General features: G+C 43.2%; 1 protein-coding gene and 1 non-coding gene across 8 annotated transcripts in view; both read right to left on the bottom strand.

Annotated features, from left to right (window-relative positions):
* The window catches only part of LOC124802487 (eukaryotic translation initiation factor 4 gamma-like), a 117,740-nt gene extending 101,685 nt beyond the window's left edge, over positions 1 to 16,055 (bottom strand). For 4 of the 7 annotated variants that reach the window (XM_047263301.1, XM_047263327.1, XM_047263318.1 and 1 more), the window contains exon 1: positions 15,813 to 16,055. In XM_047263301.1, coding sequence (XP_047119257.1) covers positions 15,813 to 16,045 — 233 coding nt within the window. In that variant the 5' untranslated portion in view covers positions 16,046 to 16,055. The remainder of the gene's footprint in view (positions 1 to 15,812) is intronic. The other 3 variants (XM_047263336.1, XM_047263345.1, XM_047263354.1) reach the window with 2 other exon arrangements.
* Positions 16,056 to 23,806: 7,751 nt separating this feature from the next.
* On the bottom strand, positions 23,807 to 23,880 carry Trnai-uau. Its single transcript has one exon. It is a non-coding gene; the product is annotated as a tRNA-Ile (tRNA).
* Positions 23,881 to 24,798: the final 918 nt, after the last annotated feature.

The following is a 24,798-nucleotide window of genomic DNA, read 5'->3' as shown; positions in this document are numbered from 1 at the left end:
CCCACGTATTGCTGTTGTAACCCAACATGCTCTGCTCGATCACAAAATCTGTGTCCAATCGAGCACATATCGGAGATCGTGGAAGACATCGAGCGTTTATCCACAAATTGCTTTAACCGTCCCTGTATTGGCCGATCAAGTGCAACAGGCATAGAACTCCATCCTGCAAAATCACATGCAGCACCTGTACAACACAATGCATGCACTATTGCACGTTTGCAGTCAACGTTCTGGCGGATACACGGTGATTAATGTACCATCATTCGACATGCTCATTGGCTTATCTCGCACTTTCTTGCATTGTTAATCACTTAAGTATGTATTCCCGAAATTTCATAACTCTACATTAATCGTTTCTTGATGCTGGATTTTTTTCCGTCAGTGTATTTTACAAACAAGATACCGATAAGATATTCCGACAAATGATTGTACGCAGACGGACGAGTATTGTGCTTTATATTTATATCTGTAAGACATTTTTGTATATTATTCGGCCATTGTTCCCTTAATATTGACATGTGCTAGCATTGACTTTGTCTTTACCAATTTGCTTGTTATTTGACCAGCCGTCGAATGCCATTGAAATAATTACATCGTTCCATAAAAAAATAAATAAACAATAAAAAGTTTCTTCGGCATGTAGGCAGATAAAAGGCGAACACGTATTGACTACAAAGCAAAATTCTCGCCCTTTTGTGAAATTTATTTACTGAAAACATCGTTTCGGTACTGTGAACAGCTTCTATAATAGTAAAGATGCCCATATTACTTGAGAACTTCTTTAAATTCAACACATCATTTGCTACACGTTAAACTTGGCACAGTGCAAACAATGTTTAGGAGTCATTCGATCAAGCTTGCAAAAGCACAATACGAAGCACTAGAGCTTTTAATATAATGATTTTGTTTGTTCCCATCAAAAGAGAGCAAAAGACGACGTTCGTCTCTGTGCTAACCCAACAGTGTCGCCCAAATTTTAAAACAAAAGAGTGAGCATCCTTCGCTTCTTTCGGCACGTTCAAAATACCTGCATCGTATACAGTTTATGTGACCAGAATAGTTTTTGCTTCGGTGTGTTTACTTGCGAGTCTGCTGCAGTGAAGAAGTCAGTTTACAATTCTTCCAGTTCTTCCATTTTATAATGTATATTATTCTGTGAAGCGTGTTCCAAAGAAATGGTTCGAATGGCTCTAATCACTATGGGACTTAACATGAGGTCATCTGTCCCTTAGCCTTAGAACTAATTAAACCTAACTAACATAAGGACATCACACACAACAATGCCCAAGGCGGGATTCGAACGTGCGACCGGAGCAGCAGCGCGGTTCCAGATTGAAGCGCCTAGAACCTCTCGGCCACAGCGGCCGGCAAAGCGTGTTCCAGCTATTGCTTGCAATGACAGTTGAACAGTCTTCCTATTTGATCATGACTTGCTCAGCTGGGAAAAGAATCCAGCGAAGGTAATATATTCACCGTCTTCAGGTAAGCTGTTTATATCTTTAATTACGTGTGACAGAGTCAGAATAACCCGTAATTACGCACAATAGGGTCAGAATGATGCGATTAACGAAAAGTGATGCAACTACGTCAATATCTGCGACTGTCGTCAAAGATCGTTTCCTCGTGTTATTCTGAAAAATCGATGGTAGATTTCGGAATTATTCATCACTGTCATGTATGTGACAGCACATGTTGCGTGACATACTGCTGGTGATGGTTTCTACTGTTATACGATTCCCTAGCATCAGACCAAGAGAGACTACATAAAATTGCTAGGTCTCCGAGAGAACAATCGTAGCCGCGCTGTCTGTGGGGCTTTGTCACTGTCCCCGTGGCTTCCCCCCCCCCCCCCCCCCCACCACTCCTCCCTCCCTCCCCCCTCCCACTTCAGAATTTCGAGTCCTCCCTCGGGCGTGGGTGTGTGTTGTCCTTAGTGTAAGTTAGCTTCAGTTAATAGTGCGTAAGCTTAGGGACTGATGACCTCAGCAGTTTGATCTCATAAGACCTTACCACAAATTTAAACAACAATCGTACGTTTGTACTGATGTTCAACTGTCGCGGAATAATCATTCACATGTACCGTGAATAGACGCGGTAGGTCCCACTCAAAAGACAGCGTAAAATTAGGAAGCTTCATACCAGGATTGCGGATGTAGCTCATGAAAATATTTTGCAAAACCATACTTATTTTTAGCAAAAAGTGGGCAAGAGCAATTAAGAGCCCATTCAGATACTTCAGGGTGAGTCGGCAGGAAAGGTACATGCTTTGAGGGATGATCGTATTAGTGACTCTGAACAATAAACATCATATGGACATAAGGTCTACACCGGGCGGTTTCCGACATACAACACATTTAATTACACTAAGGTATGTTCTTCTAGAATAACGCGAAAACTGCGTCCTCCGGCAAAAACGTAAAGCAGTTCAAAATTAGACTATATTAAATTTCCTACAGATTCTATTCATTTTTTCTCTTGGACTAATAGTTTGTCCGAAGAGAGCACGAGAATGTTTAAAATCCCGCGCATGCTCTGTACCTTAGGTAATTTTTGTAGGACACCGACGTACATTCCCGACTTTGTAGCCCAAAAGTGTTTTGTACCAAATTGTTTGTCTCATCTTCCTCTATACTACTGTGGTACGCTGTAAACAGTGACAGTGTTTGAATAATACAGAAAATATATGACAAAATACTTATATGTGCGCTGTCCCGGAAGCCATTTGGAATAGGGCATATGTCCATATGAGGTCTTTTGTTCTGAACAGCTAATATTACACTCTTCAAAACAAGTAGCTTTCTCCCCGACTCACCCTGTATATGTGCTCTCTTCGACTCTCTACGAGGTGACAGATGAAAGCAGCTAAATCGATAGATATCGATTGGTGTTAACCGGTATTGACGACTACCAACTCCAAACAGCCGGGAAACCCGGGTCCAAAATATCAATAAATAATACAGTTTCAAGATTAATCGCACATCGCATTTCAGAGACCGTTAACTTCACGTGTCATTTCTGGTTGTGGTGTATATGGATGAAACGAAACATCCTCGATGTCATTACTCACGGAAAGAATGAAGATTTGGGGTTTAATGTCCCGCCGACATCGTAGTCATTAATGACGGAGCACAAGCTCGGATTGTGTATCAACGATGGGGAAGGAAATCGACGGTACCCTTTCAAAGTAACCATCTCAGCAATGAGGGAAATCACGGAAAACCTAAATCTGGATGGCCGGACGCGGATTTGAATCGTCTCCTCACGAATGCTAGTCCAACGAGCTAACCACATCCCCGCTTCATTCGATCTCATTTTGACTTCATTCGATTCTGCAACTCCTATTAGTTTCCTAGGCAAGGATGCGCGTGTAAGGCAGTGTGAGTTGACGCAATGGAATTCTAGTCTGGTTAACACGTGGCGGCTGTCGGTGCGGCTAAGACAGGAGCGCTTTGCCCTCACAGCTGCGCACTTGGCACAGCCGCGGCGTCACAATTAAACATCGTTATTAGCGTATGTGTGTGCGTGTGTTTTCTGGCGACCGTGTCAGACGGCGGATTCACGGATAGAGAATGCGGCGCAAGAATAGACCGACGCGTGTCGGCGTGTGTGACAATGTCCGCACCGGCCAACAGCAACAGGCAGTCTTGCGTCATTGCCGTCGACGTAGAGCAAAGCTGCTCGCGCCATTCACTGCAGCAACAGGTCTTAGATGTTCGACTTGCATAGATCCGGCGAAGGAATCGACCCTGCATTATGCCACCATAAGCTCAGCGGTCAGAGCCTCTGTCATGTGCCAAACCATAAGTCGATTCCATGTGTTCCAAATGATTTTTCCTTGGTTACAAAATTAAAACTGAAGAACCAATGCAATTTTCAAAGAGATTAAAAGTGTTCGTACATCTCTCATTGTAATTAGCCCATATCTAAGTGCCGGCCGGAGTTGCCGTGCGGTTCTAGGCGCTACAGTCTGGAACCGAGCGACCGCTACGTCGCAGGTTCGAATCCTGCCTCGGGCATGGATATGTGTGATGTCCTTAGGTTAGTTAGGTTTAATTAGTTCTAAGTTCTAGGCGACTGATGGCCTCAGAAGTTAAGTCGCATAGTGCTCAGAGCCATATCTAAGTAATCCTAGAGTACCGTAGATGGCGATACCGCTGCAATCACCCGTACATCACGATACATCTACTCCTGTTACATTTCGTAACTTTAGCAATGAATATTTCTTCGATGTGAGAATATTGATTAATATCCATCTTTAGTGACATGTCCTTTCATGCAATGTTATTTAGTATCTTTTATTCTCAAATTATTTCAAAAAATCATCTGATTATTCAAATTTAAAAAAATGTTTTTGTATGTGAACGTATCTATTGTACATGAATGTAATCTGTAATTAAGAATCGACCTGGATCATATTCTGTGAGCAATTGATATAAATGTGTCTTTGGTTTATGTTTACACTGCTGCGAGTTGTAGTAGTTGAGTGTTGGTGGTGAGATTTGATGGACGAAAGACAGAATGTAACTCACCTGTCGTGTACCATTGTGGAATATACTGTTAATGTTTGATGAAGTGTAAAGAAAGTGTCGCGTGGTTTTTTAAAAGTGAAGAATATATAACAGACTAACTTCATTTGATGTATCATTTTAAATAAGTTAATTTTGTACCTGAAATACGTCTTTTTGAGAACTCAGCTAAACGTCATTACTGATGAATTTATTGAACAAACGAATTACGTCGAAATACTGACTGTTAGAAGAAGATTAATTAAATTGCTACTGCATACTTGACATGTATTGATTTCATTAACACTTCATAATTTTATGGTGTCTTGTCAAAATGACATAAAAACAGCCGAAACTGAGACCATGTCAGACGTTGTAGGTGAAAATACTAGCCGGCCGAAGTGGCCGTGCGGTTAAAGGCGCTGCAGTCTGGAACCGCAAGACCGCTACGGTCGCAGGTTCGAATCCTGCCTCGGGCATGGATGTTTGTGATGTCCTTAGGTTAGTTAGGTTTAACTAGTTCTAAGTTCTAGGGGACTAATGACCTCAGCAGTTGAGTCCCATAGTGCTCAGAGCCATTTTTGAAAATACTAGAAGCTGAGGCATTAAAACGAGAAACGCAACTACAATGTAACTAGTTATGAATTTAAATGTCCCATTCTCGGTTCATGTGACTAGTACAGAATATTATTTTATTATTGCTGGATCTTGTCGGACTCTTGATTATTACCTAATAAAAGCTTGATGAGGGAGACAACAACCAGCCACAAATACTTTTGAGACGCTTTATTTCATTGCCTTAGACGGCTTTTGGTCATTATATAAACAATTCGTACCTCTCTCTTTCATTTTCAGGTGTCTTGACCACACTTGGTAGATACATTACACGTAAGTGTTTCCGACACTACTGAGTCATTATTGGAACAAAAAATCCAGTATCTTGTTTCGAAAGTAACACGTCAAGTCGTCATTTAAGTGACCACAATGAGTGCTTGATCACGACTTGATGTGCTACTTTCGTAACAACATACTGAATTTTTGGTTAACCGTAAAATATCTGTCAAATACGATCAAGACATTTGTGAATGAAAGAAAGTATTTTAAACACACCGCGTGTTCCCTTAACAATCTTTAAATGTAGATAATGTTTTGGTGACTGTCCACATAGCGTTGCCACATTGTACAACGTAGTTACTCCCAGCCTACTGTTCAGTCAGTGAAAGTTTCCTAATACCTCACTCTGACATCGAGCTTCGGGATAGGTCCGAGATTTTCAGTCATCATATCGAATGAAATAGTGCGGCATGTCATGTGACAAGGAGTTCGTCTGATCTTATTCTGTCGGCGTGGCATGCGGAGGTGCGGTGGGCAAAATGCTTGTAATCAGCGCCGCTAGATGATTTAGACAACATTTCTAGCTGGTGTGATGAACTGCAGGTAGCTCTAAATGTAAATCAAATAAAATAAAATAAAAATAAGTAAGTTAAGTCGGACGAGTAGGAGAAACAAATCCGTGAGAATTTTGGGAACGTGCGGTTCATGTGTATAGAGGCCGCATATAGGACGCCAGTGCGATCTGTTCTTCAGTACTGCCCGAGTGTTTGCGATCAGCACCAGGTCGGATTAAAGGAAGACATCGATGCAACTCAGAGGTTACCGGTAGGTTCGAAAAACACGCAAGTATTACGGAGATGCTTCAGGAACTCAAATGGGAATCTCTGAGGGGGGGGGGGGGGGGGGGGGAGGCGACTTTCTTCTCAAGAACACTATTGGGAAAATTTTGAGAAACATTAGAAGCTGACTGCAGAAAGATTCTACTGCCGCCAACATACATCTCTCGTAAGCATCGCGAAGATTTCTTCAGAGAAATTAGAGCTCGTAAGGAGGCATATACAAAGTCGTTTTTTCGTCGCTCTGTTTCCGAGTGGAGCAGGAAAAACAATTACTAGTCGTGGTACAGGCTGCCCTCCGCCACGCACCGTAAGGTGGCTTGCGGAGTACGTACTCGTATGTAGTTGTAGATGTAGATCGTGGGTGCCACGACGAAAGGGGACACTGTTCTCCTCACGTGGTTCATTGTCACGTGTGTATCGTGAATAGCTCGATTTCGAGAAATGCGCTAGATGAAAAACTGACATGATCACCTTGAAGACTGCAGTGAGCCAATGCTTAAGAATTATAAAAAACTAAAACAGTCTTTGATCGAGAATAAAAAAAGCACTCCGGGACCAACCGACCGCCGTGTCATCCTCATTGGAGGATGCGGATAGGAGGGGCGTGGGGTCAGCAAACCGCTCTCCCGGCCGTTATGATGGTATTCTTGACCGAAGCCGCTACTATTCGGTCGAGTAGCTCCTCAATTGGCATCACGAGGCAAATGGCAACAACGCATGGCGGCCTGGATGGTCACCCATCCAAGTGCCGACCAGGCCCGACAGCGCTTAACTTCGGTGATCTCACGAGAACCGGTGTATCCACTGCGGCTAGGCCGTTGCCCCTTTGATCGAGAATATTTTTTAAAATTAATTCCCGGTTTAAATCATTGTGATCATAATCACATTTACGTATCTAACCAAACGTGCAAACATTTGAGCAAGAGTATTATGATGGGTTTTAATAGTATAATTAGTAGTGTTTATGAACATGACCTGGGAAGCGTCTGATAAAATAACACATCTATCCCCTTAAAATTAGTAACCGAAGCAAATTATGTTCTTATTTTTTGTGGCAGTTTACTATTATACATAGTCACCGGCTCAGACCGGTACAACTGTCTCGGTGGACAAGAGAGGGGGACTCAAAGCAACGGCTAAATAACAGCCGAGCATAGCACTTTGGAGGTGTGGCGATGGAACTTTAAGTTCCGTGCCACCCTCCGACGGTGGAAGTACAGAGGAAGGGTGCAGTAATGCGCCAACTCTACGGTGAGGGAAAAAAGTGTCTGGACGAGAACAGGCAACAGCTGGTGAGTGTACGAAACGGACAGGAAAACGTGCTCGTATTGGGCCTATCGTCAGTCATAGCCCGAATCCGAGTCCTCCAGGATGGTGAGCGGAACGGGGTGTCGGTGCCAGCGCCGTGGAGCTGTGGTGCCGATGGTTTGTAGTCCAGCGACCGTCTCACAAAGGGCGTCCACTTTACTGTATAGATCTTCTTAATACGATTGTCTTCCTGATATACTTTGTACATCGTCGATCCCTATACGAGAGTTACGTGTATGAAAGGAAATTTTAGGTAGCATCCTACAATGGATCTAATTATACGCTCCATCTCAATTTTAATCGCAATATTAACTTATCCCATATTGGTTTATGTATAATCTTTAACTTACTATCTTTGCCTTTGTGATCACCATTGCAAAATATGTTACAGTCAGCAGCACCTAGCGGCGAAGTCTCCTCAATTCCTTGCGTTGCAGCTGTAAGCACAGTATGCTAGCAGCGCACCTATATTACGCATCGTGAGCGTTCATCACGGTATTATCATGTTTTTGTATCTGGTGACGATGCCAATCAAGGCTAAAATTTTTATTTCCTTATTTACTTAGCTTAAGGAGAAAGGCGTATGTTATTTATCAGATGCTTCGATACTTCTTAGGTCATGTTCTTAACGCTACCACATTGTGTCATAACCCACTACAATGCTCTTATTCATGTTTGCTCATTTATTTCTTTTATGAATAAATCTGATTATGATCGTAACGGTCGAAACTCCAATTAATTTAAGTACAGATATTGGCGACCAAAGAATGTTTCAGATTTTAAGAGCCATGTGCCGTAGACGACAACGTGTTGATGATTGAGGTCATCGTCGACTGTTGCGGGCTGTTAAAGCGTATAACAGTTCTTCATCGCCGGACTTTGCGCCGCTGTCGCGGATTGAATTCCAGACATCTCCGCAGTGTCTCAAGCAGTAAGGACATGTCACACTGTCGGATGGGGGCGTTAACACCGGCGGTCCCTTTGGTGCTATACGAGAAGAGTAAGCTATATGCCGGTACTGGAGTTTCACCCCCTCTTTGGAAACATGACACCACTGTGTACACACGCCCATTACAGCACCTACACTCAATAGATACACTTAAGACAAGACTGTCACACAGCGAGGGAAAAGTGGCGATTAAGCATAGAGGAAGGAAAAAGTCCTTTCCCATTAGGCGGCTGAACAATCCTTCGAAGTTTCCCAACCAACAGTACCATAACAGCTTTCTTTTTTTACATCGTGCGAACTGGCCAAAGTACAGGAGTCACCAATTACGACGATAGAGTTCGTCTAGAACCGCCTCCTCGACATGGGCTGCAGAAACCATCGCCCCATAAGTGTATCTCACCTTACCACCCATCAAAATGCACAACGATTAGCATGAGCGCTTGAAAGCTGTCACTGGAGGCTCGATACATGGGAAAAGAACTGAGCTGATGACCTCCGATAAGCGCAGGTACACTGTGCTAACAGGGCAAAAATTCGTCGAAAACCATATGAGACGCCTGCTATTGGGACACCGTTCAGGTTGGTTGATTTGGGGAATGGGACCAAAACAGCAAGTCTTGGGTCCCATTGGATTAGGGAAGGATGGGGAAGTAAGTCGGCAGTGGCCTTTCGGAGTAACCATCCCGGCATTTACCTGAAGCGATTAGGGAAATCACGGGAAACCTAAATCTGGATGGCGGGGCACGGGTCTGAACCGGCGTCCTCCCGAATGCAAGCCCAGTGTGCTAATCACTGCGTCAGCTCGGTCGGTCACCGTTCAGGTAGAGGTGTTGAGATATTGCCGAGTAGGGAAATGAAGCCTCTTGATTTGTCTGTCATCACCTTTTACCGGCTAACGATACAGGGTCATGCTGACTGGTCATGAGCCTCTGGGTGTTTGCCTATTTGAATCTTGAAAAGAATACACCATCCCATCATTCTCGAATTGGACCTAACTGGTTCGAGGAGCACTCGACGGGCATGAACGTTCTTTTATGATTTTACGAAACACTGATTGAAATATGGCAGTAGTGCTGTGGTAGTGTGGATGTGCATTTTTTTCGATCCTATTGGTGACATGGAATTTTACGTTTCGCATTTTCGTGGTATCTTTTTCGATCTGCTGCAGTTTTATTTTTCTTTCTGAAGCTGTTTTCTCAAGCGCTCAAGCTGCATTCACAGTAAAAACTGTACAAATCGTGTCAGCACGTTTACAGAAATACGTGTTAATTGAAAGAGAATAATATCTTTCAGTGGCTACGATTTATTATCCTGGGCATGAAAGCAACAGTGTGTCATTGAAGCGGACCTTACTACTAAAAACACTGGACTGCTTTTCGATTAATGTCAACAGTGTGTCGGACCTGAATATGAATGTACCTCCTTATCTTTTGGCGACTAGTGCGCTGCCAGCTATGCTATCCGTGAATGACTCAGAGACCATATCAGTTTGAACTTGTCGCTCTTTTCCCTCCGGAAGTTGTAACCTAAGAGTATCTGATCAGTCACTCGTATCAGAATGTGGAGGGAATTCCACGTGTTCTGTTTCAACAGAGTGCGCCGTTTGCAGCAGTCCGTCCATGTGCCTCTTTTCATTCCCTCTCATAACGATATACATGCTTTTAAATGGAAACTGAATAATGTTGCTGCTGACCAAGAATTCTCTACGGATACGTTCTAAACACGACGTCGAACTTCGCTTCCAACCAAAGCTAAACAGTTGTGTGAAGTCACGAAGCAGCTACACCGTTTAGTTTGTTTCTCGATTCAGTATAAGTCTCGCGCATAAACTAGTCGCAGAGGCATTCCAGAGATGAAATCAAACAAACGGTGAGAAATTGGATAAATGTTGATCCTCTGCGATGAGAGACTTCTCGTCCTGTTGCACTGTTAAGTCAGGGGAGCTATGCCAGAGCTCTAAAACATCAACTTTCAGTACTTTATATGTAGATTAAGTAGCGGAGTAAATTACTCATTGCGAGATTTATCTAATCGCTAGTCATAGTAGGAGATAGATGATAATATAGGTTGGATAAAGGATTTTATATAAATCACGTGCACTAGCGTAACACCTAGGTTTTCGAGTCTCACTTGCGTTGCATTTATAGCCAATAACAATGGCCTGTCAAAGAACTTACGTGAATGTATGCAGATATTTCTTAGGCTCTGTACTCCAGCGCACTTGATAATAACAACACTTCTTTCTGTCATTTTCCATCTCTCTGACGTCACGATGGAGGCTGACAAAAATGATTTCCATCTAAAGATGTTTTTCTTCAATATTTTGTGATTTAATATGCCAACGCTTATCCTTATTGAAATTTTTTACTCTTGCATGTTTTATATTCGCAAGTCAAGCAACACTTTGTGACGAAAACTGATTTCGTTTCGTCTTTAACTGCAGATTAGGTGAACTGCGCAACCATACTTCTGCTGCTGTCCCAATCTGATACACACATTAAGCAGATCCAACACTGTCCCAAAATGTTGGAGAGGCCCGGAAACCATAAAAATGAAAAAAAAAAAAATCAAAACACTTCAAAAATTTCTGCAAAATATTTACCAACACAGACCTTGAAGCCGTGCAGACGCCCTCGTCTTTTGCATATTAAACCATTAAAAATATATTCTGTAAATAAGCCAAAAAATTTCTAACAAGAAAAACTCTCGAAAACAAAACAATAGTGCATTATCTGACTTACACAAAAAATTACAGAGTGCAAAATTTCTGAAAACAGGCAAAAAAATTAAAATTATCAAAAAGTGACTTAAAGCTGAAACAAGCACAAATAAAAATCTTTGTTGGGACTGGCGAGCGAGAAACCACATCTCTTATGAAATTTCCCAAAAAAGGGCTAGAAGAAATCTGGCATCTCAAATACATCGGCAAAACGCCCCCTCTCTTCTTCAAATAAATGACGAGGCACAGTGTACAAGAAAAGACTTACTTTAACAATAACGAAATAGTATGTGATTTTCTTCTATTAGTCTTTTTCTATGCAGGACAATGTTGGTGAAAATACTATCAAAATCTGGCATCGAACACTGACGGCCAATGAAACTTATATTTTCCGAAACCATCTCCGCTATACCTACTGCCCGTAATAATAGAACATTTCTAGCAGGTTCCTGAAAGTCAATAACGATGAAAGTCAATAACGATGAACTTTTTCTTGAAAGAATTGTGTCTTCGTAATAATTGCGGGAAATCTACACTAGATAACTGCATAGGATTGCATACCTATTATCTACTGCTGCAGAGAAATGCTGAAATTGTACGGAATTTTTATGTAGAAGTTGAAAGCAGCTCGACGTTAAGTACAGTACTGGATCTAGCTATTTATACCTTCTTGTCCTGAATTAGAATCAAAGTGTTACTGTGAATTTTTGGAACTGAATTTCTGGCCTCTCACTCGCCATGAAGTTGGAACTGCGAAGGCTTTTACGACAACGCTACTGCTCATACGTTTCAGGCAGTGAAACAAGAAATGGTCCTTGCTTTTGATGATGTGCGCAAAATATCGACATTTCTTGCAGCGGTGGAGAGAAAGTCCAAAAATTTATTTTTTTATTCGCACACGGTGGCATAGGAGACGCTAAAAGCGTTTGGCACTAAAATTGGTTAGAGTGTTCATTTGAAACTCTACAAGATTTATTGTCAACTAGGCAGCAAAAATGAAATCGTGTTTTGCTCTGGTAAGTTTTTATCACACTGGGATAGAATGCACTTTTTCACCTGATTTTCATCACGTGATCTTGGCAGGCAGTGAGAGAAAAATCTCTTGCAAAGTCCCACCGAAAATGGTGCACTGCAGTGTTTAGCGTAAGCAGGTGCGACTCTATCTAAAGAGCGTGAGACAAAAAACCCTCGACTCTCTCCGTCGCTGCAAAGCAATGCCGACGTCGCCACACCTGGATCTGCACTGCATGGCCAGATAAAGCGGCGTAAAAATAAGATGCTGTCCTAAAAATACAGATCTCAAATGCGGCAACGCCCGGAGCGAACAAGTCAACGCTCCGACACCCGCGAATCCATTACAAGCAATGATATTGTTCCCCTGCTTCACCCTGAAGTTCAAAAACATGGTTATTGAAATGATTTTACTGTATCAGTTACCGGGAAGTTTCGACCAGCAACCTCGCTGAAGGATGGGTACAGTAGTTCTTCCAATTTCACCGACTTTCACGACAGAATTTCAATCCAAAATATGAGATAGAACTGTCGTCCAGATACAGCTTTACGGCAGTCAGCGATAGGCGCACGCTTGTCGGTATGGGACCAAGCCTGAGATGAGAAATAAATCCTCAGTGCGATTTAGGTCAAAGAACTTGGGTGAAGTGAATCCTATAATTTCAGAATTTTTCTCTTTCCAGAGTCGTAGTATGCCTCCTGAAAGAGGAACTACAGTTTATAAGGTCTTCCATGCGAAAATATGGATTTATATGGAGGAGCGTACTGAATAAATGACAGCGTCTTATTTTTTCGACGCCTCTGAACGCCGCCCACTGGATATCTCTGTCGCTCTTTATACTTCTGGCTTCTCCATCTCTTCGAAAGACTGAATAAAAGGTGAGCCATTACGCTTCAGAATCAACAATCGGCAGAAAGCAATCAGTAAAAAAATTGATAGGGTCCTTTGTGAGTTTGCGGAATATGTAGAAGATTCTCGTCTAGCATTGCTATCACGAGGATTGCAAGTGCAATCTGTAGCAAGCGATGTTTGACACGAAGTACTGTGACCTCCTGATTTGTCAGCTCATTGAGCGGAATTTCTCAAGTAATTGATAGAAGAAATAACATCAGTGTTAGAAGGGATCTAAAAACGCCCGTCTATGTGCCTACACCGTTAGAAAGTCAATCTACATACAGAGAAGCGTAGCTCGATTCCTGACACAGCCAGCATTTTGCGTGGCAGTTCGTCTGAAACAGGGTTCCTCTCAGCCACTGACGACAAATGAAGAACTGAAGGTATCCAGTAGGAATGAGCGCTGTTTTGAAACTGCTGGCCAATTTAAACTGTGTGCCAAGCTTGGATTCGAACTCAGAATCTTGCATTTCGTGGGTAATGCTCTTACCGATTGAGCTGTCCAGGCATGAACCACGACTTGCTGTCACAGCCTTATTTCGCCAGCACCTCTTCCCAAGTTCATAGAAATTCTTCCGCATATCCTTGGGGCAAGAACTTCTGGAAAAAAGGATATTGCAGAGCATATGCAGGGTGATTCAGTTGCCCCTATATATGGGTTTTATGCAACTTGCAACATATTCAGATACCAAGCACAAGATTTTCATATTCTCTTGCTCGCTACATGCAAACTATTAGTCCTATAGAAAAGTACAGGACCTTTTTGAAGGAAATTCAATGTACTTAAATTATGTATTGCGATACGTTTTCGCTACAGCCTGTACTTTTTTATTTATTCAAGAAAAACGTACAAAAGTGACCTTCAAACACGTTTCTGTTGAATAACTCGAAAACTATGGCCTCCGACGAAACGTAACCCAGTACAAAATTTAATACATTATATTTCCTATGAAAGTTTCTGTCAATTTTGTTTTTAGGTCTAATAGTTTACTTATAGTGAGTGAGAGAACATGAAAATCTCGCACATAGTTTCTGAAGGTGTTGCAGGTTGCATAAAACCCATTGGTAGGGGCAGCTGAATACCCTTGTATTTCCGAATGTCAGCGTTTCTACTGCACAATACTAGGACGAGTGACTGAGTCTACTTCTTTATCTTCATCGTCATTGCTCTCTGGATGCCAATCAGAAGACCAGTAATGTCAGTTCTGCTGGGCACTACGAAATATACCTTCTACCAATCATGTCAACCTTGGAAATCAGATCTGCAGAGTACTCCAAGGGAAACCTGGCATTAACGACCAGTGTACAATGTGCTCACCACAGTCAAATCCAAGGGAGCTGTGCACAGTCAGTCCTACAGTACTACAGCAGAGACTTTCATATAATGTGGTCAAAAACTCTTTTATTCACAACTGCCTTGACTGCATTAGGTGGACTTACGACTGTTTACTGGTTTGGAGTCTCGTGAATCATCAAAAAATGGTTCAAATGGCTCTGAGCACTATGGGACTTAACTGCTGAGGTCATCAGTCCCCTAGAATTTAGAGCTACTCAAACCTAACTAAGCTAAGGACAACACACACATCCATGCCCGAGGCAGGATTCGAACCTGCGACCGTAGCGGTCGCGCAGCTCCAGACTGTAGCGCCTAGAACCGCTCGGCCACTCCGGCCGGCCATGAATCTTCATCAGTGCCAGTAGCTAGTGGCAAAAGCAAAACATTAGATAGTCATCAAGTGCGCATCTTTGTCACTTAGAATCCAGTAGTGATCTAGTGGCCGGCCGCAGTAGGCGAGCGGTTCTACGCGCTTCAGTCTGGAACCGCGCGGCTGCTGCGCTCGCAGGTTCGAATCCTGCCTCGGGCATGGATGTGTGTGATGTCCTTAGGTTTAAGTAGTTCTAAGTCTGGGGGACTGATGACCTCCGATGTTAAGTCCCATAGTGCCTAGTGCCATTTGAACCATTTGATCTAGTGACTACAATGGACGCTAGTTGACTCTTGGGCGTTTTTCTTTTGAAACTAGATACTAGTTCTCGTGACAGTCGAAACAGGTAAACTGTCATAAGACCACCACCAACAGTCAAGGCAGTTATGAATAAAAGCCTTCACGAAATGCGATCAGGACAAGCGTGAAGAAAAGAACTTCAAAATAGATAGCGTGCTCCAATTCGGTAATGTCGTATTTAACTGATTATCCAGTCAAGCTGAAGGGACTTTAAGACTGCTGTAGGTTGTTTGGTCTCTACGGAATTCCTTGTTGGTGATACCTATACGGCGCCCTCGGGACCGGTGACAACTAATACTGTCACCTACGCCCCAATTTGGTCGAGGCAGTTGTGAATAAAAGCGTTCACCAAATGCGATCAAGACCACCGTGAAGAAAAGAACTTCAAAATAGATCGCGTGCTCCAATTCGGTAATGTCGTACTTAACTGATTATCGAGTCAAACTGAAGGGACTTTAAGACTGCTGTAAGTTGTTTGGCCTCTACGGAATTCCTTGTTGGTGATACCTACACCTCGCCCTCGGGACCGCTGACAACTAATACTGTCGCCTACGCCCCAATTCTTCGCCCGTCATTTCTGAACGTCATCGCTTTTGAGGCTAGATACGAAATGTGATTGATTTAAAACTGACGATAAAGGCCAGCCTGGAATTGGCAGCAGAGCGAGAGGTGGCGTCCAGTGGGCGGTGCCCGTCGGTGTCGCGCCAGCAGCTTGCCAGAGCGGCCCAGCCCGGCCTGGGACTCACAGTGACGGAGTATGTGGAGTAGCTGGGCCGGCTGTAGGACCGGCGGGTCGTGTAGAAGTCCGACTCGTACACCATGCTGCTGGCTGCTCGCTGCTGGTTTCTCGCTGGTCGTCTGCTGGTCCACTCGGCTTGCCGCTGTGGTCGCTACTGCAGCGGGCCAGCGCCGCCGCTCCTCCTAGACGCTCTGGGCGCCCGCCGCGCATGCGCACGCGGCGACGCCGACGGCCTGGCATCCGGACAGCTTCCAACTGGTCCGTGACGACACCGACCGCCGCGCAAACGATGCTATCTCTGAGTGATTTCAGGGCAGCTTTAAACAACGACGGACGCGCAGTATTCGTGCCCCTGTCGCAAAATGAGTTACCACGTAGGCAAATGTTCTGGAGTGCTACCTCGCAAATTGGGAGGAGTAGCTCTTTTCGTCAGCTAACTGAATGGCACTACGTGTAACTTTCTAACTCGTGTGGCCCACGCATAGAAGTGGCACAGCGGTTGTTAAGACACTGGATCTGCACACATTGTCCTAATGAAACCATTACTTACAGCTTTTAAATAAAGGGTCATTATAATAAAATCGTCGCTACTGGTGGTCTAACGGCAGCAGATACGGTAGCTCAGTATGTTCGGTGAGAAAGCCCACTGTAGCTATTATTTTATTGTTGTTGTTGTGGTCTTCAGTCCTGAGACTAGTTTGATGCAGCTCTCCATGCTACTCTATCCTGTGCAAGCTTCTTCATCTGCCAGTACTCACTGCAACCTACATCCTTCTGAATCTGCTTAGTGTATTCATCTCTTGGTCTCCCTCTACGAATTTTACCCTCCACGCTGCCATCTAAATTTGTGATCCCTTGATGCCTCAGAACATGTCCTACCAACCAGGCCCTTCTCCTTGTCAAGTTGTGCCACAGACTCCTCCCCAATTCTATTCAATACCTCCTCATTAGTTATGTCATCTACCCATCTAATCTTCAGCATTCTTCTGTAGCACCACACTTAGAAAGTTTCTATTCTCTTCTTGTCCAAACTATTTATCGTCCATATTTCACTTCCATACATGGCTACACTCCATACAAATACTTTCAGAAACGACTTCCTTACACTTAAATCTATACTCGATGTTAACAAATTTCTCTTCTTCAGAAACGCTTTCCTTGCCATTGCCAGTCTACATTTTATATCCTCTCTACTTCGACCATCATCAGTTAGTTTGCTCCCCAAATAGCAAAACTCCTTTACTACTTTAAGTGTCTCATTTCCTAATCTAATACCCTCAGCACCTGACTTAATTCGACTACATTCCATTGTCCTTGTTTTGCTTTTGTTGATGTTCATCTTATATCCTTCGTTCAAGACACTGTTCATTCCGTTCAACTACTCTTCGAAGTCCTTTGCTGTCTATGACAGAATTACAATGTCATCGGCAAACCTCTAAGTTTTTATTTCTTCTCCATGGGTTTTAATACCTACTCCAAATTTTTCTTTTGTTTCCTTTACTGCTTGCTCAATATACGGATTGAATAACATCGGGGGGAGGCTACAACCCTGTCTCACTCCCTTCCAAACCACTGCTTCCCTTTCGTGCCCCTCGACTCTTATAACTGCCATCTGGTTTCTGTACAAATTGTAAATAGGCTTCCGCTCCCTGTATTTTACCCCTGCCACCTTCAGAATTTGAAAGAGAGTATTCCAGTCAACATTGTCAAAAGCTTTCTCTAAGTCTACAAATGCTAGAAAGGTAGGTTTGCCTTTTCTTAATCTTTCTTCTAAGATAAGTCGTAAGGTTAGTATTGCCTCAGGTGTTCCAACATTTCAACGGAATCCAAACTGATCTTCCCCCAGGCTGGCTTCTACCAGTTTTTCCATTCGTCTGTAAAGAATTCGTGTTAGTATTTTGCAGCTGTGACTCATTAAACTGATAGTTCGGTAATTTTCACATCTGTCAACACCTGCTTTCTTTGGGATTGGAATTATTATATTCTTCTTGAAGTCTGACGGTATTTCGCCTGTCTCGCACATCTTCCTCACCAGATGGTAGAGTTTTGTCAGGACTCGCTCTCCCAAGGCCGTCAGTAGTTCCAATGGAATGTTGTCTACTCCCGGGGCCTTGTTTCGACTCAGGTCTTTCAGTGCTCTGTCAAACTCTTCACGCAGTATCTTATCTCCCATTTCATCTTCATCTACATCCTCTTCCATTTCCATAATATTGTCCTCAAGTACATCGCCCTTGTATAGACCCTCTATATACTCCTTCCACCTTTCTGCTTTCCCTTCTTTGCTTAGAACTGGGTTTCCATCTGACCTCTTGATATTCATACAAGTGGCTCTCTTTTCTCTAAAGGTGTCTTTAATTTTTCTGTAGGTAGTATCTATCTTACCCCTAGTGAGATAAGCCTCTACATCCTTACATTTGTCCTCTATCCATGCCTGCTTAGCCATTTTGCACTTCCTGTCGATCTCATTTTCGAGACGTTTGTATTCCTTTTTGCCTGCTTCATTTACTGCATTTTTATATTTTCTCCTTTCATCAACTAAATTCAATATTTCTTCTGTTACCCTGTGATTTCTAGTAGCCTTCGTCTTTTTACCTACTTGATCGTCTGCTGCCTTCACTAGTTCATCCCTCAGAGCTACCCATTCTTCTTCTACTGTATTTCTTTCCCCCATTCCTGTCAATCGTTCCCTTATGCTCTCCCTGAAACTCTGTACAACCTCTGGCTTAGTCAGTTTATCCTGGTCCCATCTCCTTAAATTCCCACCTTTTTGCAGTTTCTTCAGTTTTAATCTACAGTTCATAACCAATAGATTGTGGTCACAGTCCACATTTGCCCCTGGAAATGTCTTACAATTTAAAACCTAGTTCTTAAATCTCTGCCTTATCATTATATAATCTATCTGATACCTTCTAGTATCTCCAGGATTCTTCCATGTATACAACCTTCTTTTATGATACTTGAACCAAGTGTCAGCTATGATTAAGTTATGCTCTGTGCAAAATTATACCAGACGGCTTCCTATTTCATTTCTTGCCCCCCAATCCATATTCACCTACTATGTTTCCTTCTCTCCCTTTTCCTACTCTCGAATTTCAGTCACCCATGACTATTAAATTTTCGTCTCCCTTCACTATCTAAATAATTTCTTTTATCTCATCATACATTTTATCAATTTCTTCATCATCTGCAGAGCTAGTTGGTATATAAACTTTTACTAATGTAGTAGGCGTGGGCTTCGTGTCTATCTTGGCCACAATAATGTGTTCACTATGCTGTTTGTAGTGGCTTACCCGCACTCCTATATTTTTATTCATTATTAAACCTACTCCTGCATTACCCCTATTTGATTTGGTTTTTGTAACCCTGTATTCACCTGACCAGAAGTCTTGTTCCTCCTGCCACCGAACTTCGCTAATTCCTACTATATCTAACTTTAACCTATCCATTTCCCTTTTTAAATTTTCTAACCTACCTGCCCGATTAAGGGATCTGACATTCCACGCTCCGATCCGTAGAACTCCAGTTTTCTTTCTCCTGATAACGACGTCCTCTTGAGAAGTCCCCGCCCGGAGATCCGAATGGGGGACTATTTAACCTCCGGAATATTTTACCCAAGAGTACGCCATCATCATTTAACCATACAGTGAAGCTGCATGCCCTCGGGAAAAATTACGGGTGTAGTTTCCCCTTGCTTTCAGCCGTTCGCTGTACCAGCACAACAAGGCCGTTTTGACAAGGCGCTGAGGAATGAAATAAATAGGAAGTGCAGGAAAGCTAAGACGAAATGGCTGCAGGAAAAATGTGAAGGCACCGAAAAAGATATGATTGTCGGAAGGACAGACTCAGCATACAGGAAAGTCAAAACAAACTTTGGTGACATTAAAAGCAACGGTGGTAACATTAAAAGTGCAACGGGAATTCCACTGCTAAATGCAGAGGAGAGAGCAGATAGGTGGAAAGAATACATTGAAAGCCTCTATGAGGGTGAAGATTTGTCTGATGTGATAGAAGAAGAAACAGGAGTTGATTTAGAAGCGATAGGGGATCCAGTATTAGAATCGGAATTTAAAAGAGCTTTGGAGGACTTACGGTCAAATAAGGCAGAAGGGATAGATAACATTCCATCAGAATTTCTAAAATCATTGGGGGAAGTGGCAACAAAACGACTATTCCGGTTGGTGTGTAGAATATATGAGTCTGGCGATATACCATCTGACTTTCGGAAAAGCATCATCCACACAATTCCGAAGACGGCAAGAGCTGACAAGTGCGAGAATTATCGCACAATCAGCTTAACAGCTCATGCATCGAAGCTGCTTACAAGAATAATATACAGAAGAATGGAAAAGAAAATTGAGAATGCGCTAGGTGACGATCAGTTTGGCTTTAGGAAAAGTAAAGGGACGAGAGAGGCAATTCTGACGTTACGGCTAATAATGGAAGCAAGGCTAAAGAAAAATCAAGACACTTTCATAGGATTTGTCGACCTCGAAAAAGCGTTCGACAATATAAAATGGTGCAAGCTGTTCGAGATTTTGAAAAAAGTAGGGGTAAGCTATAGGGAGAGACGGGTCATATACAATATGTACAACAACCAAGAGGGAATAATAAGAGTGGACGATCAAGAACGAAGTGCTCGTATTAAAAAGGGTGTAAGACAAGGCTGTAGCCTTTCGCCCTTACTCTTCAATCTGTACATCGAGGAAACAATGATGGAAATAAAAGAAAGGTTCAGGTGTGGAATTAAAATACAAGGTGAAAGGATATCAATGATACGAATCGCTGATGACATTGCTATCCTGAGTGAAAGTGAAGAAGAATTAAATGATCTGCTGAACGGAATGAACAGTCTAATGAGTACACAGTATGGTTTGAGAGTAAATCGGAGAAAGACGAAGGTAATGAGAAGTAGTAGAAATGAGAACAGTGAGAAACTTAACATCAGGATTGATGGTCACGAAGTCAATGAAGTTAAGGAATTCTGCTACCTAGGCAGCAAAATAACCAATGACGGACGGAGCAAGGAGGACATCAAAAGCAGACTCGCTATGGCAAAAAAGGCATTTCTGGCCAAGAGAAGTCTACTAATATCAAATACCGGCCTTAATTTGAGGAAGAAATTTCTGAGGATGTACGTCTGGAGTACAGCATTGTATGGTAGTGAAACATGGACTGTGGGAAAACCGGAACAGAAGAGAATCGAAGCATTTGAGATGTGGTGCTATAGACGAATGTTGAAAATTAGGTGGACTGATAAGGTAAGGAATGAGGAGGTTCTACGCAGAATCGGAGAGGAAAGGACTGTGTGGAAAACACTGATAAGGAGAAGGGACAGGATGATAGGACACCTGCTAAGACATGAGGGAATGACTTCCATGGTACTAGAGGGAGCTGTAGAGGGCAAAAACTGTAGAGGAAGACAGAGATTGGAATACGTCAAGCAAATAATTGAGGACATAGGTTGCAAGTGCTACTCTGAGATGAAGAGGTTAGCACAGGAAAGGAACTCGTGGCGGGCCGCATCAAACCAGTCAGTAGATTGGAGACAAAAAAAAAACAAGGCCAGATCTCTCAATCATCCAGACTGTTTGCCCCCTGTTACTACCGAAAAGGCTGCTGCCCCTCTTCAGGAACCACACATTGTCTGGCCTCTCAACAGATACCCCTCCGTTGTGGTTGCACCTACGGTACGGCCATCTGTATCGCTGAGGCACGCAAGCCTCCCCACCAACGGCAAGATCCATGGTTCATGGGGGGGGGGGGGGGGAGATTATTTTATTATTAATTTCTTTAACTCATGTGGAGCATAAGGCTGCATCTTGTTCTGTCTTCTGCTAACATCTTCATTTCTTCCCATCCTATTCCTTGTTGATAGCCTTCTGCTTCAACAGACCGTCTCCATGTCATTTTGGGCCTGCCTCGTCTCCGTCGTCCTTGCGGGATCCAGTCGAGTGCTTCTCTCGCAATATGTTCATTTGGTCTTCTAAGAGTATGTCCTAACCATCTCCACTTCTTGCTTCTGATTTGCAGCTCAATTGGCTTCTGGTTTGTTCTTTCCCAGAGAGTTTCGTTAGAGATGACATCTGGCCACCGTATCCCCAGGATGTTCCTCAGGCATCTGTTGTTGAATGTCTGCAGCTTGTGGATTAACTGTTTCGTCACTTTCTATGTTTCACATCCATAAAGGAGCACAGATTTTACATTACTTTCAAATATCCGCAATTTGGTCCCCAGTGATATTTCCTTCGATCTCTAGATAGAGCGTAGAGTTGTAAAAGCTCTTCTTGCGTTGTTGGTGCGGCTGTTAATATCCTCAGTTGCACCGCCATCTGGTGTAATAATGCTTCCAAGGGAGCGAAACTTATCCACATTTTCAATTATCTGGCTCCCAAACTTAAGTTTTGCAATGCTGTTATCATTTGCCCGCATGTCTTTAGTTTTTTGGGCGTTAATTTTCAAGCCAAATTCCTTCGCTGCAGATTTCAGACCTTCCAGCTTCTCTTTCATGTCGTTGAGGCGGTGGGATAGAAGGCAAAGGTCATCTGCAAAATCTAGATGTATCCCATTGCTCCATTTTATTCCTCTCACTTTATCTATTGCTTGCGCCATTAAAAGATTAAGTACTGTGTTAAAAAGTATCGGTGAGAGCATGCAGCCTTGCTTAACTCCTGTTTTCACTGCTATTGGATCTGAAAGCAGACCTTAAATCTGGCATGTGTAGTTTTCATACATGCACTTGACGAGAGCTATTATAATAAATAAAACGATAAAAATAAAAAAAAACACAAATAAATAGAAGAAACTTAGTGAAACATTCAACGATCAACTAGAACAGGTGTCATATAACGTCCACCCCGACCAAATATGCAAGCCGCCAACTGGCGTCCATCTGAAAGACATGCTCCAGGCCACTCAGAAACACGAAATTTTTATTGTAATTAAAACTTTCACGCCTTGAGAAAGCCCCTCATGAGAAACGAGTGACCGAAGGACAATGAAATTCTGTGGAAACATTTTTAAAGACACGCAGAAGAGAAATATCGAATAAACCATTGAAAGAAACGCATCTGAATTTCCATATGAGAGGGTAACATTTGAAATTTGTGTACGATATTTACGTTGTAGATTACAAACGTTGCTCAATGTAACGACCACCTGCACCCACCACAGACTGGAACGGTACTAGGGACACCATTTCGAAATTGTTCGCAGCACTTTTCGTATGGTGGACCATGCAATGTTTAGTTGTGGTGACACATTTCGCTTGCAGATGGCACATAACGTCCAGCATTCTCACAGATGGCGGTAATAACTTCTTCAACAAATTGTGGCGCAATTGGTCAACCGTCTGTCCCAGTAGTAATTCCATAATCGCCGGTTAATTCGAACTTCCGAATCATGTTCTTCAACCTATGTGCGGAAAGAGGACCCTTTCGGTTTCCTTTAACACGTCAATAGTCGCAAAGGCCAGCAGCACTGTTGCTGTTGTTTTGATAAAACACCTTTACGAGTAAAGCCCTGCTCACCTTGTCCAGACCCGTGTTGACTGTCTGCAACTTCTGTAACTGTAATGCAGACTGATGCTTGTGTTTCAACAAAAAATGGTTCAAATGGCTCTGAGCACTATGGGACTTAGAACTACGTAAACCTGACTAACCTAAGGACATCACACACATCCATACCGAGGTAGGATTCGAACCTGCGACCGTAGCGGTCGCGCGGTTCCAGACTGAAGCGCCTAGAACCGCTCGGCCACTCCGGCCGGCTGTGTTTCAACACTGCGTCGCCGTACCCAACACCTGCGCGTTATGGCAAGTCAGCACATTAACATTACCAACAACGCAAATCCTGCAGTTCAAGGTCTGAACATTATTTCGACATACTTATATGGATACGGTGTCTGTTCTTTCGGACATGTCCGAAAGAACAGACACCAATGATGACCTGCAGCCGTCTAGAATTTTATATTAATACCTTCAGCTGCTGACAGGTGAAAATGTGTGCCCCGACCGGGACTCGAACCCGGGATCTCCTGCTTATATGGCAGACGTTCTATCCATCTGAGCCACCGGGGCACAGAAGATAGCGCGACTGCAGGGACTATCTCGCGCACGCCTCCCGCGAGACCCACATTCTCACCTTATATGTCCACACACTACAATCGTAGTGTCCCTACCCAACACATTCATTACTCGTGGAAGACATTCTTACCAAATCCCGTAAGAGTCCGGGTAATACGTGTGCATCCGCACAGAAGAGGAAGGTCATGGCCGGTACTGCCAGAACTATATACTTATATGGATATGGTGTCTGTTCTTTCGGACATGCAGTGTGTGGACATATAAGGTGAGAATGTGGGTCTCGCGGGAGGCTTGCGCGAGATAGTTCCTGCAGTGACGCTGTCCTCTGTGCCCTCCGTGGCTCAGATGGATAGAGCGTCTGCTATGTAAGTAGGAGATCACGGGTTCGAGTCCCAGTCGAGGCACACCTTTTCACCTGTGCCCTTTGACTTATATCAACGCCCGTCAGCAGCTGAAGGTATTAATATACGAGAGCCGTTCAGAAAGTAACCTCCGGTTGATTTAAAAAAATTCACCAAGTTAAATAAAAATATTTTAATATATACATCTTACAACTACATCTTTGCACTATTTTTCTACATAGTCTCCATAGCGATTGAGGCACTTATCGTATCTCTTCACAAGCTTTGAAATTCCTTCTGCATAAAAATCACCCGCTTGTGCCTGGAGCCAGCCTGTGACCGCATCTTTGAGCTCTTCGTCGTCATCAAACTGCTGTGACCCGAGCCATTTCTTCAAATGCATGAAGAGGTGATAATCACTTGGCGCCAGGTCTGGGCTGTAAGGTGGATGGTTGATAACGTCCCACTTGAAGGACTCAAGAAGGGCCGTTGTTGTGCGAGCAGAGTGAGGACGGACGTTATCGTGCAAAAAAACGATACCGGAAGTCAGCATACCACGGCGTTTGTTCTG

The sequence above is a fragment of the Schistocerca piceifrons genome, chromosome 1 (genome assembly GCF_021461385.2).
Source record: "Schistocerca piceifrons isolate TAMUIC-IGC-003096 chromosome 1, iqSchPice1.1, whole genome shotgun sequence".
Lineage (NCBI taxonomy): Eukaryota > Metazoa > Arthropoda > Insecta > Orthoptera > Acrididae > Schistocerca > Schistocerca piceifrons.
The sequence above is the reverse complement of the archived record's forward strand: the minus strand, read 5'-3'. Positions and strand labels throughout refer to the sequence as shown.